The sequence below is a fragment of the Onychostoma macrolepis genome, chromosome 24 (assembly GCF_012432095.1).
Source record: "Onychostoma macrolepis isolate SWU-2019 chromosome 24, ASM1243209v1, whole genome shotgun sequence".
NCBI lineage: Eukaryota > Metazoa > Chordata > Actinopteri > Cypriniformes > Cyprinidae > Onychostoma > Onychostoma macrolepis.
The window spans coordinates 10,246,289-10,261,641 of NC_081178.1; the positions used below are offsets into that span (position 1 = coordinate 10,246,289).

The 15,353-nt window shown below is 36.1% G+C and overlaps 1 protein-coding gene across 1 annotated transcript; it reads right to left on the bottom strand.

Moving 5' to 3' along the window:
• Window positions 1-12,541: 12,541 nt before the first annotated feature.
• On the bottom strand, window positions 12,542-15,137 carry bhlhe22 (basic helix-loop-helix family, member e22). Its single transcript, XM_058765732.1, has one exon. The coding sequence runs from the start codon at window positions 14,134-14,136 to the stop codon at window positions 13,351-13,353; it is 786 nt and encodes a 261-aa protein (XP_058621715.1). The 5' UTR covers window positions 14,137-15,137; the 3' UTR covers window positions 12,542-13,350.
• Window positions 15,138-15,353: the final 216 nt, after the last annotated feature.

Below are 15,353 nucleotides of genomic sequence, written 5' to 3' on the forward strand. Positions count from 1 at the left end.
CAGGAACTAAACATGAGGCTCTCTTCTATAGATACGTTTACTATGCAGATATCATATTGACAGTTATTTCATCCAAAATATGCATTTCTTCAGCCACAGTCATTAGGTTCTTAATGAATTGTTATATTTTATTTACCCTAATCACGTCAGACTACACTCCTTAATAGCTGAGCAGTTTTTGGGTTAATGCATTGATTGAGATATGCAGTTTTTGTTTATATATTCAGATAATAGGTGGTTGAATCATCATTTAAAACCAGCATTAGAGAGCACTTATGTTGAGCATTCAGCTTGCTTTATTTTTAATCTGGCTCATTACTGATGATAAATTACATCTTAATTATAACGATAAACACCCTGCGTAAATGAATGAGGTGTATCTGACAGGAGGACTAATTTGCTAATAACTATCACCCTGTGAATAAATGATGACACCTCTCATTTTGCTTTACACATTAGTCATGTCTCTTTTGTATTCCTCTAAGTACTATCTTTTTTATATAGATCCTTTGGCTTGAAATGCAATATGATAGTTAATATTTAATGTTGATTAAAGGGATAGTTCACCCAAAAATGAATCATTTACTCACCCTCAAGTTGTTCCAAAAACTTGATGAGTTTCTTTCTTCTGTTGAACCCAAAAGAAGACATTTTGAAGAATGTTGGTAACCAAACAGTTGACGGTAGCCATGGACTTTCATAGTTTAAAAAAAAAAAATACCATGGAATTCAATGGCTGCACTGTAAAAAATGATTGTGATTTTAACGGTAAAAAACTGTGAAAATGCTACAGTAAAAACCTGTTAAATGGTTAACGGTAAGTTCCTGTAAAATTTACAGAAAAAAAACATAAACTGACGTTCCCAGAATTCCCTGCGTTGCATTTCAAATTTTGTTTGAATTTGATGTTTTTTCTTTGAAATAACTGTTTCTTCTTAGTTTTTTCTTATCAGTTATGTTTATTAGGGTTGTATGTTACATTTAATGTTGTTAAATTAATGTTTATTGCATATTTCAGTTTAATGAGTCTCACCATGATGGTGTTTAGTGCTTGTGTGAATGACACTGTGCACCTTCTATATATGTGATTATTTAAAAGCTGCTTGTGATGGGCTTTGGTTGATCATGTGACTTTCTCAACACCACCTGCATTTGGTGGTTATCAGTGTATTTTAAAGGTACAAAACAGATTTCAGTACTTTAATAGGTTAGTATATTAACATTATATCGATCAATGAAATTACGGTATTTTAAATTTAAGTTAAAACTGTAAAACCTAAAATGTTGTTACCGTATGGTAGAATTCCGGCAACCACAGCTGCTGGTTTTTTACCGTAAATTTTAAGACAAGCATACAGCTTTGAGTACATTTATTTTCTATGCTGGTCATCTTATCATCTTACTCAAATTGTATGTGTTTATGTACCTTAGTTCATTAGAATTGGGCCCCATATATAGTGCATGTGGTTAAACTCAGAATCTAAATACTAAATCTAAGTACAATGCGAGTCTCAGACTTTTGTTCACAAAGAAGTCCAATACGCGGAATCCCCATGTCACTCTATTGACAAGCTTAAGTGCTCAGATAAGCCTTGATTCATGGCACTATGCCTCGGAGCAACGACTCAACAGTGAGCTAAACCTCTTCAGTGATAAACATTAACGTGAGGCGAGCAGACAGAGAGCTCATCCATTAAAATATACAGCTCTGGTTACTTCACATGAGACCGACGGCTCGTAAGACGGGACAAGGGTGGGTGACCTTGAAGCATTAACTATTCCTGCTAATTGACTAATAATAAAATGTTTTTATTGTGCAAAAAAGCCTTTAGGATAATTGAATTTTGCCTCACTTTGTGGTAGGTCTGGATTTTTGCTGAGGTTGTAAAACATGACTCTTAATTGGCATAATGAAAAAGATTACAGTGATGGCTGTGATCACTGTCCTCGCTTTCTGGAGCCATCGCTCTGCCAAACTTTACATTTAAACCAGACTCATTAAGCTGCAAATTACAGCACACAAACCTATTGGTCCTCATTAGCATTGACTGATCCTTGGCTGGGTGGACATCCTCACGTATTTTAATTAGCTACACCTCACATCCAATCAGTCTAATAACAGGTGTTAATTTTCCATTTCCTCTTTTCTTTCTTCTGTTATCAATGTGGATTGCATAATATGAATGAGTGCCTTAGATTACATGATCTATTTGACCTTTTTTGTATCCTGTCTTCAAAAAAGTACTAAAGAACAGTGTTTGCCAACTTCTTTTTGGCTCAAGTACCTCTTTAACAAATGTGTTCCTATTAACTCTAGATACAAGGGTTATGCACCATTCAAGATTGAGAATGCCTTTTAAATTCTTATTCATTTTCTGAATTTAAATGTGAATTTGTAATCAGTATTAGAATTAGAATAAAGAAATTCATATAATTTTATCAATTTTATTTTATAATTTTATATACATATAATTTTATTTTAATTAGTATGTAGTTTATTTGGTCATTTTTTATTTATTGCATTTTATTTATTTTATTAAGGTTTTTTTGTTTGCTTTTTCTACAATTGTGAATTTATTTGAATTTAAATTTTATAATTTTGAATTTTGAATATTTAAATTGCAGATGATGCAACATTGTATTTTGAAATTTTATGTTCTATTATTATTATTTAATTGTTTTTAAACGAATTCACTCTCTGTGTATTTATTTTTAATGTTTTTTTTAAATGTATTACTCCCATGAATTCCCTAGAGTACACATACCTAAGAAAATGTGGTTTCAAATCTTTTCAAATTCATCTACTAAGAAAACAGAAAGGTGAAAGAAGGTACATGGGGCTGTTTTGATTTCTGATTAAACTTACAGGAGTATCAGACAAGTTTTGTCATGTTATCATGTATTCTGCTTCATGAAAACTGTGACGCTGGCTCTGCCCTGAAGGCAAGCAGTCAAAATGCATCAATCTCAGCTGAAGTTTTGCTTACATGCCTGCAAATACAAATTCCATAAACAGCGTCTTAAACTATACGCCTTATATTGTATACATTTTCAGTTTATACTTTGCATAAATGACCAGTATTTCACATTTACGTCCCATTTAGTGATGAATCCCCAGCATGACGCAAACTAAAGATCAGACTGTGGTCTATGCAGCGCTGTCCCATATATAACGGGGACTGACGGGTCTTCTGATAGGGTGTCAGTTTGACTGTGTGTTAATGTTAGGTTGCCGGGCCACGCTCCCAGTCTCATTACAGCAAATTTAGTCTGCTGTGAGCACAAGAGAACTGCTCACATGCACATTATAACAAAGAGATCTGTTTTGATATTAGCTCTAATGCTGAATTGTGCAAATAAACCATAGCAGTTGAGCCTATATAGATTATGATATGCTTCTAGTGTTCAGCAATCATGTGAACAGCGGGACAGCTGGACAGGATCAGTGTTGGGCAATGCAAATTCCCTAGACTGCAAGATCCCTGGCAGATATTCAGTTCTGACTGAGAACCCTGATAAATGTGTCTTTCTCTTTTTAAACAGCCCAGTACAGCAAGACCACCACTAGGACCACTCATAGTAATCAATAATACACCAAATAAACTGCTTGATGCCTTCCAGCTTTGCGTTATCGTAACATAATGTTGTGAATCAGGCAGCACATAGGCATCTAGAACACCAGCCGTCATCCATCATTCCTTTCCCAGCAGAATAATTGCACGCGCGTGGATGTCGATAGTCCTAAAACGGCATTCAGATTAAGTGTCGGAGCACTTCAATGACATTAGAGATGTTGGTTTTAGGGTGTTTGACTGAATAAAGCGTGCTCTCGGAGGGAGGCGGGGGACTGTGTTTATGGGCTGATCCCTTGACATGCCCTAAATTGCCTTGTTTGCTCAGCACATGCACAGAAACAGATGCTGCTTCACTGCACTGGGTCATTCACTCCATCTCCTGGTGCTTTGAGGAAGACCTTCGTGGTTGGTCTCGTCCTCTCATCCACGTTTGTTCATACTGTTAATGCAACTACTAAAAAAAGCAACCGTTTTTTTGTAATCACGAGATGTGAAAATGGCTAGGTTTAGGAAGCATGCCATTCGAAATGAATTAATCCACTTTGGCTGAGGCTAATGTGACTGCCATCATTTACTAATTATCGTCTGGCTTTCTGAAAACCTGTGTTAACTGAGGGACCACCCCACCCCCTGGAGAGGAGGTGGTCTGTGCAGACATGTCATTTAGAGCTTTGTTACGGAGGTTCGTGCTCCCTGGCCTGGATTATTATGATTAAGATCCACCTTGCAGACGACTGTCCAATTGTCACCTTCATTACGGCACCGGATCTGGAAGGGCACATGTGTTGTGCCAATTCTTTGCGGCACCAAACAAATGCTCATTGTTTTGCTGTGATCTGATGGCTGTTTCTGTGTCATTATTGAAAAAAAAAAAAAAAGGTTTTAGCATTTTTCTCACATCTTTAGCCATAACGCACATCTAACCTTTGCTGATTTTAGTAAGAAAGGCTTGGCTTACAGGACGTCACATCGGATCATGCTCACAAATAAAATATCTTAATGCTGAATGTCTTGTTTTGGGTTTTTTTGCACTGAGAGGATGGCATGTAAACCTCATGTACATAGAGATGCACTATGTTGGTGGTCATGTTGGTTATTGGGTGGTAAATGTGTGTGTGTTTTATGTAAGTAAGTATGTAAGTAAAATACAGGATTAGATCAATTAAATTATTTTATGAAATATTAATATATATTTTAATAAATTAATATTTAATTTACATTTAATACATTTAATTATTCATTTATTAAATTTAATAGATTATGAATAAATACATTAAGCAAATTCTAAATAAAATAATGCATTAAAATAGATTAACACTTAAAGCCTTTATGTACTGTATAATGAATTATATAATGTATGTTGTAATGCATTACAACTTCTTATAAATGATTGTTACCAAAGTTAAAATGCATTATAATATTTGAAGGGTTGTTTTTCATTTGTTTCAATGCATTATACTTTCTAAAGGTGTAACACTGAATAGGTATTATACATTTTGAATATGTTTTTATTTTTATATACAGTATTATCTGATTTCATTGTAATTTTAGAAGTTTTATTAATAATTTTTTATGTTTTTGTCATTTTTATTAGGTTTTTAAATATACATTCATTTTGATTTCAGTTTTAATTCTATTAGTTAATTTGATGTTAACTGAAAATTAGATTTTTGCTATATTGTTTTCATAGTTAACCCAATATGGTAGTCCTACATTTGTTGTAAATGATTGTGAGATAAGAAATATTATATTCCAAAGTTGCTACTGTTTTAAAATTAGAAGCTTTTTTTTTTTTTTTTGTCACTCAACATAACGTCATTTGAAGCAAACAGATCTAGACTTTTACATTTATTATTAGCTTCAAAATATAAATAATTATCAGCTATCATATCAGCCATATCAGTGCATCTCTCTAAATCATATTCTGTGTATTTATTGGTGGCTCCTACAGATTATTAAACGAATGCGGCTATGGCTTTGGAGGTAAGACCTTTAGATTCTGTGAGTGCTGGTGGAGAGAAGTCAGCTTTGATTACAAACTAAGTGCTGTGCTGCCAGACGGGGGAGGGTCTACATGCTGATATGCATTCTATCAGAATGATTCATGCAAATTATGCACATTATTCCTGCAGGAATTTCCACTGAAACTGCCTGGAGAAATTGCCGGAAATTAGCCATAAAATTCACTGTGTCGGGAGTGCAAGGTGAAGGCCACTAGGAAGCCAAGGACACTGGGCTTGTAGTTAGTCTGCATGTGTGTGTCGTGTGCGTTGTCACCTGGTGGTTTGTCCATGGGTGCAAATACACAGCGTAGTGTTCATTAGAGGATTTTCCTTTACTAACGCACTGATGAGATTTTCAGTCACATGTCTGATAATGAGGCCGTGAGATGATGAGGAGCATAATGTCTGTGAGTGTTACACTAAAACACATCCCCTGCACCCTGTCTTGTTTGTTCCTGTTGTAGCATTCATTCATGTTATCTTCCACTAGATTATTGGCTTAATTTGCAAACTGATCAGGTGACTTCTTGATTAACAGGTTTGTTTTTCAGCATTTGCATTAAAAAACGTTTTTCTTCTGAAGTGCAGTCGTTTTGTCCATCGAGTGAATATTTAAGTAATAGTAATGTAACTGTCATGTTCTAGTGGAAACAAAAAAGAGTCCAAAAGCCTGTTTTTATCACTAAAATACCGCCAAAATGTACAAACTTAAATCTGTTGTGTAGTATCTGTAGTATCTATTTTCTTTGGAATTACACGCAAATAGACTTACATAAATATACACGTGTGTGTGTGTTAATTTATATATTTATTACATTTTTAGTTTACATCTGTGAAATAAGTGAGGACTATGTTTCTGGATGAGATCTCGAAGTGATCAAAAGATAATGAAAGTAATTTGCGTAATAGATGTTCTGTGGAATTTAAAACCTTTTATTTTTGTTGTTTTGAGACTGTTATTTTGCGATTGTTTTTAATGTTACAGTAACCTAATCAAAACAGACATTATTAATGTTCAAATGCTCCGTATCTTCACAAACATGTTATTCTTAGAAATGTAACTTATCTATAACAAAACACTGAACAACAAAAAAATAAACAAATAAATAAGTAAACAAGTGATTTAAAAAAATGATTATATCTATCTTTCTATCTATCTATCTATCTATTGCTGTTCAAAATATATTAATATTTTTTAATTAATATTTTTTTGTGTATTTTAAAATGTCTATGACGATGTAATGATTAGTTGAAAGTTGTTTTACAGGCTACAGAACCCTTAACAATTAATTCCCTTATTCTCATTAGGAACACAAAGCCTTACATAAACACCATGCGTAATGTAGAACATGAATGTATACATTAACCGTGGGCCACAATCAGCAGGGGTCTTGCTTTAACTATGTCCGCTCTGTGCCTCATATGGCTGATGCTGAATGCCTGGCCTGTCTCATGGAGCGAGGGAGCAGGGCTGGGGATGTTGCTCTGACTGACTCCCCTGGTAATGGTGGTGTCCCACCGGCACTTTACGCTTCCCCCACAGCCACATTTAATGAATATCAGAAATTGGAATGTATTTCAATGTAGTGGATATGAAGGTCAGTGAGCTTTGAGCATAACTGTAGCCCTCCAATGTGCACGTTGTGATCGTCCTGAACAGGTGCTGGACTATGATGCTCATAACTACCTAAGTATACCTTCGAATATACACATTAATATTCATATGCCATTTACAGTGGTAAAAATGAATAATTTTATAAATGAGTCATTTGATATGGCAAGAAGCAGGCTGTGATCACACTTTGTCAGTTTTTTCTGTTCGGAACACATATGGTGATTATGTGACAACAGTTTCATGTAACGAAACACCGATGCCAAAGTATTTTTACTTTTTTTAACTTTTCATATACGTGGTTGCTTATATCCTCGCTCCTTTTAATTAAGTATATTGAAAACAAATTACACATTTTCTATGTCATAACCCCTAAACTGTCTCCAATTGGACTGAACCGAACACTCTGTGTATGTTACAAATTGAAACATTTTCCCTCAAAACCTAACGAGACCGTAGTTACTGATGCAGGTGGTCCATCACCTTTGACCTCTTGTGTAATACTAATCTTTCACTAGCAGCACTGTGAATTAGAACCCTGTCTGAGCAAAGCTGTAATCCCAAAACAACTCCAAGAACATCAGATTATTATTTAAAGAAAAGGACAGTTTTGGAAAGGGATTAAGATAATAAAACTGTCCATTAATCTCATTCATCCAGACAATAGACAAAACAAATGTAATTCGGTAATTTGTGTTTTTTGAAGAATAGCTCATAATCACAAGTGACAGATCTAGACCGTGACTCTTAAAAGATTTCCAGTACTTTCACTGACGAATTTGGCATAATTACAGCACATAAAGATTCATAAAGATCAAGTGATTGAAGGCTTTAATCTTTTTTAAGACCAAATACATGAATGCAAGATGCACATTTATTATCACGACCTAAATACAATACAAATTGCAATTGCATTACAATTAATATTACAGAAAAAATGTGATAGATTTTTTTAATGAATTATAGAAAAATTACATATATTATTTGCATTATTTTGTGTGTTTATGTGTGTGTGTGTGTGTATATATATATATATATATATATATACATTTTGACCAGTTAATTTCTGAAATACTGAAATACTGAAAATACTTTTTTTTCATGATATAAAATCTGTCATATTACTGTTTGGAAAGGAAAACTGGTGTTTCAATTTGTATAACTTGAGACTTCTCAAACTTATTCATCTACAAATGAATCATGCCAGTGCATCTTAACATCAACAAAATCAGATCAACAATCAATTCGAAGAGCAATTAACCTTAACACTGGGCATTTTGCACTCTGTTCCTGTTTTTTTTTTTTTTTTTATTATTCCTTTTTTTTTTTTTTAAATACCCGCATTATGCACAGCTCTCCCATAGCCAAGTGTGAATTACAGCGTCTGACATTGGGGTACTGTCGCATGTACAGCATATTTCTTCTTCTTGTCGGTATAAGAACAGAGAGATGATTCAATTCCTAGGCTTTGAGCCTGATGCTGATATGAAGGGGACGGTCCAATAGGGTCCTCTAATGTATACTTTGAATATCCTTGTTTATCACCCCCAGCAAACATCACATCTATATTACAAATAGGTGCCCTGGTAGCTCTTGATATGGTAAATTGGATATTTTATGGTTTATGAAGAGCCGCCTTTTTTATCTTTCACTTTTATTCATGACCTTTGAAGCTACAATGCAGACATTGTAAAGACAGGTTAAGCTTTATTAGGTTCATGAATACAAACACTGCTTTGATTCTGTGTCACTGTTAAGGTGGTTATCTCTTCTAGTTGCCTCATTGGTTTGGAGTTTATGTGAGTTTGAGCAGCACAAGCTCTAGAATCTGTGTGACAACTCTGCCTTTATGCATCCCACTTCTTTTGATGGATCCTATCCTAATACTTTTGAATTAAGCCCTTTGTGAACTAATTGCTGTATTAAATAATGCATCCCAATGCAATCTATAATTAATGCACTGTCATTATAATCTCGCTGCCTGTTAAGGTATGTGAAAAGGCAGTACTAGTTGCACTGGGAAAGTGAACATGGGAGCGAATGATGGAAATCATGTAAATGGGGTCCTGGAAGTAGTTGACTCCACACAGTAATTGCTGACAGTATTTATCCAGGCAAGGCTTTGTGATGGCTGATTACTGCTGGCCCTGATTAACGACTCCTGCATGTGTCTCCACATCTGTGCTGTGCAGAGAATTAGAGAGGACAGAGTAATACCATAATACCAGTGCTTTCCAAATGGCTAATTTACAGAGTTGAAAACATTGGAGCGAATTAAGATGTTTTAAAAACCCTTTTCTATCTTGTGGTTGTGGTTGTGCGGATTAGAGAACTTTTTATGTATTTTTTGTGTTTTGATTGTTGTATAGTATTTTTTAAACTTCATTCATTCCACTGAATACTGTACTTTTTTCGTTTGGCAAGTGGGTCCCACTTTATATTAGGTGGCCTTAACTACTATGTACTTACATAAAAAATAAGTACAATGTACTTATTGTGGTCATATTGTATTGCAAAACACTTTTGCTGCTATTGAGGTGGGATACAGGTAAGGTTAGGGACAGGTTTGGTGGTATGGGTAGGTTTAAGGGTGGGGTAAGGTGTAAGGGATGGGTCAACAGTGTAATTATAAATTTAATTGCAGAAATTAATTACAGATGTAATTACATATATGTATTTTTTAAAATATAAGTACAATGTAAAAATATGTACACAATAAGTGCATTGTATCAAATTATTAATTTAAATGTAAGTACATAGTAGTTAAGGCCACCTAATATAAAGTGGGACCAGCAAGTGTAATTTTTTATTATGCAAGCTAGTGTTTTGTGTGTGTGTGTGTGTGTGTGTGTGTGTGCGCGCGTATTTGTGACAAATGTGACCCTGGACCACAAAACCAGTCATAAGTGTCAATTTTTCAAAAATGTTAGAGATGTATACATAATCTGAAAGCTGAATAAATAAGCTTTCCATTGATGTATGGTTTGTTAGGATCGGACAAAATTTGGCTGAGATACAACTATTTGAAAATCTGGAATCTGAGGGTGCAAAAAAATCTAAATATTGAGAGAATCGCCTTTAAAGTTGTCCAAATTAAGTTCTTAGCAATGCATATTACTAAGCAAAAATTAAGTTTTGACATATTTACAGTAGGACATTTACAAAACATATTCATGGAACATGATCTTTACTTAATATCCTAATGATTTTTGGCATAAAAAAACATCTATAATTCTGACCCATACAATGTATTTTTGGCTATTGCTACAAATATACCCCAGCGACTTAAGACTTTTTTTGTGGTCCAGGGTCACAAATGAGGACATAAATTTATATAATGACAAAGGTATGACATAGGTATTACAAGGAGAAGGTGACTTTTCAGGACATTACCCCATGTCCCCACTTTTCAAAACGCTTATAAATCACACAGAATGGAGTGTATTGAAAATCTGAAATAGCACAAAGTTTCCTGTAAGGGGTAGGGTTAGGTGTTAGGTTGGTGTAGGGCAATAGCATATACAGTTTGTACAGTATAAAAACCATTACGCCTATGGGATGTCCCCACTTTTCACAAAAACAAACGTGTGTGTGTGTGTGTGTGTTTGTTTGTTTGTTTTTTGGATATTTTGTGCTCCATTAAAAATTTCATCGGTAGAGAAAGCGTTTTTTTCCCTCTACCGCGCATCTGATTTCATGTGATTATTGTAATTGGCTAATGTGTAAAATTAGAAGGGGCTTGGCTTTTTTAATTATGTATGATTTTGTCTCATTAAACGGTGGCTGAGCGGGGTTGCCAGGTCGTCCCTTATAAAACTGAGCGAAAATCTGTTTTAAAACTCGTAAATGGCCCTGACAGTTCTCCTTCGTCCTTTTAGTTCGGCTCTCGTTATTCTTCTTTTCTGAAAAGGTATTTCCGGTGACGTAGTTTACAAAGGTTGTGCTGTCATGCAGTGATACTGAGCGTCATGTACAGTGTTGGTGCTGTCCCTGGTGCTGAACTAAACACGAGTCTCATGGAGTGCGAGAAAACATTTTGTAATTGTTAAAAGTGTTTGTTAGGAACAGTTCTGTTCGTGACACCCAAAACCTCTCACTTTTTGGTGAATAGATTTGGATTTCATCCCCCTCAGATCTCTCAAATATGTCCAGCGTCTTGACAAGACAAATTAAAACTTACTTTCGATAAAGAAGCGAAGTTCTCTGTACTGTTTACTTATCTGATACATCGGTAACATACAATCTAATTGTTTTATCTTTTATGCACAGGCGCTGCATCAACACAGTGGTTTTTAAGAAAAAAAGTCGCTGTCTTTGATGTTAACAATGCTAAGATTTTCTCCTCACATTTTCGTTTATTATTATTATTATTAGTAGTAGCCTAATAGTAGTTGTGGTTATTATGTATTGATTCTTAATATTTAAGTGTATTTTTCATAAGCTTTTCACCTTTCCTGTTTTGAATTTTTATTTTTTTATTTTACTAAAACAATTTTTTTTTTTGTGATATAGTGGTTTAATACATACCCTATATAGTTTGTAAAACTGCGTTGAATATTGCATTCTTTGTGCCTTAAGCATTCTTGAAAGTTCGATTTATTAATTTAAGAAAAAAATCCTAAACTAAATCTTCTTCAAGTGTGTTTGTTGTTTGTTGTAGGAATTAAGTTTTAAAGTGAAAACGAAGTTGCACTGGATATCAGCGTCATGTGAAAGGGCATCTTCCTGTCCGTATCTAATCGTCCCGTTGTGATGGACAGCCGAACTAGAACAATGCAAACTAATGACACTGACACTGATGCTCGTGACTGTTTCCTGTGATTAAAGACACCCAATTACGGCAGTGAACAGTGTCGTAATTATGTTCCTTAATCACATCCAGGAGGTTTAATTGCCTTAACGATGTGTTTAATTAAAAAGAATATAGGTATTACAGTCGACAGTTTTGATACACTGTTGTTTTCCAATTAACATTATTAGACAACGTCACGGATTTTTTTTTAATAATCATGATCGGGGTGACTAAGCTTTATCCTATTATACTAACAGATATTCTCCTTTAACCGTAGGGCATTGTTGTTCATAAAGACTGGCCTTTTTTTCCAAGGGCATTTATAGGTAAGCGAGCATAAAACCACTGCTAATTTGAAGAGAAAAATAGGTTGCTTCTAATTCGTTAAATGTAACTAAATTTTTGTTGCCAGATGCTGACGTTTATAATTTCACAAATTACGTGTCATCAGTAAAATATTTTTTCCTTGCGATTTATTGACCGTAATCTCTCGAGCCAGCAGAAGCCATGAATCACTTTACAGAGGCATCACAACATACAACCAGGCATAATACGTTGGCTCAAAATATTTTAATAAAGCTTTCCAATACATCAACACATACAAATGGCCCTCTGTGGTCATATTGATACTAATATATCTACATTGCTTCCAGCCTCGACCTGACAACAAGTTGAAACCGCCACGTCTCTAGCCAAACTGCATGTGTGATTGTAAAAAGCCAAATAGGCGAGATTTACAGCAATGATGACACTGCATAATCAGACCAGGCATGCAGATCCACTTGATTTCATCCATTTAGAGAAATGAAAAAGGCAAAACAACTTTTTAAGATTCCACCAAACTAACAATATATTATATTACAATTTTTAAAATGAACAATCTCAACTAAGCTTTCGAAATAACACGTAGGCTACTTTGGAATAAAGTCCAATACGCCGCTCCATCCAGCAGCTGCTTTGTAAAACACAGATGTCACTTGAAAGCAAACATTTACATAACATAAATTCAAAGTAGCAAGAATACGCATTATTGCAAGTTAAAAACCTTAAAACGTTTGGCATCATAAACAAGGTAAAACATGGTTGCATGTTGTCAGGTCATTCTGAAGGGTCCACGTTGTTCATTCTTCATCATCATCATCATCAGTCAGTCATAGACTTTGTTTGGTTTTCATCCCACTCTCACCAGCACTTAAAGTATAGGCTATACCGTATGTACACAATCAGTGTTTCTTGGAATGAAGTTGTAAGAAAAGTTTTTAGCATTTTTCTATAGCGACTTCATTGTAAAACTGCTGGCAAACATCAGTCTCTCTTTTTCAGAGTCAAAAGTTGCGCATGTGCTTCTACCAGAGTCGGCTGCAGAGTTTAAGGCTTGTCAGTGCATTGCTTACAGAGGCTGGAGGTGATATTGTTGAAAAGGGCACATTTGTCTGGACAGGAGGACGCTGGAACTCCTGCGGGGAACGGGTACCCAGCCGGCTGCTCGTATGCGCTTAGCCCCGGCGTGAGAGCTGTGGTCGCGGGAAGCGAGGCGGCAGAGATAGCCTGGCCTTGGTTGAGATACGCAACCAGCCGTCTCATCTCCTCCAGCGCCTGTGCCTGCATGAGGATGTAATTTTTGGCTAAGAGCAACGTGGCAATTTTGGAGAGTTTCCGTACAGAGGGACTGTGCGCGTAAGGGATGACCGCGCGCAGCTCATCGAGCGCATCGTTCAGATCGTGCATTCTCCGTCTCTCCCGGGCGTTGATGTTTAGTCTCAGCGTTTTTTGCTCTTTGTTTTTCTTACCTCCCTCTGACTTTGCGCCGGGCACCATCGTTCTCCCGTCCGGCATGAGCATCATCTCGCATCGGCCGTCACTGTCATCGTCTTGGCTCTGCTCGCCGCCACTGCTCTCCGCAGCCGAAGTCCTGTTTGCGCTCTCGCCGTATTTCACACACAAAGATCCGGTGGGTAGACCCAGCGTGCCCGCTCGCCCGCCGGGCTGCACCGGGTCTGGGTCGGTCTGCTCAAAACAGCTGATGGGCGACTGGCTGTCCCGCGAACCGAGATCAATACCCGCAGCCGGTCGAAACGAGTCCATCTTTTTGCTCGAGACTGCGCTGAGAGTTTTGTGAAAAATGTCTCCACCCAAGTTTATTCTCCTGTCCATAGTCTCCCGAAAGTCGGATGCGGTGATGGGGCTTCACTCAGCCGCTGTCCTCTCCTTAAGTTTCTACTCTATGAAGTGGAGTTGATGTTGATGGCCGCTCCGCTTGTCAAGTGAGGCTCCTCCTAAAGTGCTCTACACTGCGTTTATCGTGTTGAGACGCACTTTGTAGATCTCGGCAGCGATCAGCATCAGCAGCAGAAGGGGGAGTCTTTTACATCATTATCTCAAGTCGGGCTATTAATATGAAGAAGAAGATTCGCCTATCGGGATTGAGCGCGCGCTACCCAATCAGGTTAACGTTTTAATTAATGGGATTAAAACGGTAACAATCCAAACTGGTTTCTCACAGCTTTACAAAAGCACCCCGGATCTTTTATTCCTCTGCCCATCTGTGTACACCCAATGAGCAACTGTGTTCAAGCCGCTGTTGAGCTTTGTAGTGCAGAAACATAAAAAATCTACTTAGCTATTATAATATAGCCTATGTTCTGTGCTAATGTTGTTTCCTGGTGGATGCTACAGACATTTTTCGTAAACTGAGGGAGAGACACTGAGTGTTTGGGCATAAATTCAGAGAATAATATTGAAAGGGGGCAAATACTCAGGTCAAGTGACCAGGTAACGAACTCTGGGATCAACTCTCTTAAAGTAACAATTCGCAAGAGGACCACTAAGCTTTGTGTTTTTGAAATTGTAATATTTTCGTGGGACATACAAACTTTAAAATTGAAAATAAGAAAAATTAAAGAAAAACACTGTTATTCGTGTCGTAATGTCGTGTAAAATGGCAACACATTTATTTTCTTAGATATTTATTAGGCCTAATGTTACTTCACATTTTCAAACGCTGATATTTAAAAATTAGACTTTTGATGTTTTGACGCTCCTATGTTCGTTTCAGCTCATGATCCAACATCGTGTTATTGAGTATTGTGTTTTTTTATTTTTATTTTTATTTTTATTTATTAAGAGTACTGAGATATCTCATATTGAGTATTCACTAGGCTATATTAATTATTCTTTGTATAAAATGTAATCATCAAAGCAGAACTAGCATGAAAAAAATCTTCCTTTTCTAATATCCGTGGACTTGTCTAAATTGTACCTTCGTCTCTAGAAAAGAGCACTGCATTTCTCTGATCTCCAAAGCATTCAACTCAAAACCTACCGATGTGGGATCAGCGATAGGACTTTTGATTGATCCTATAAATTCATAC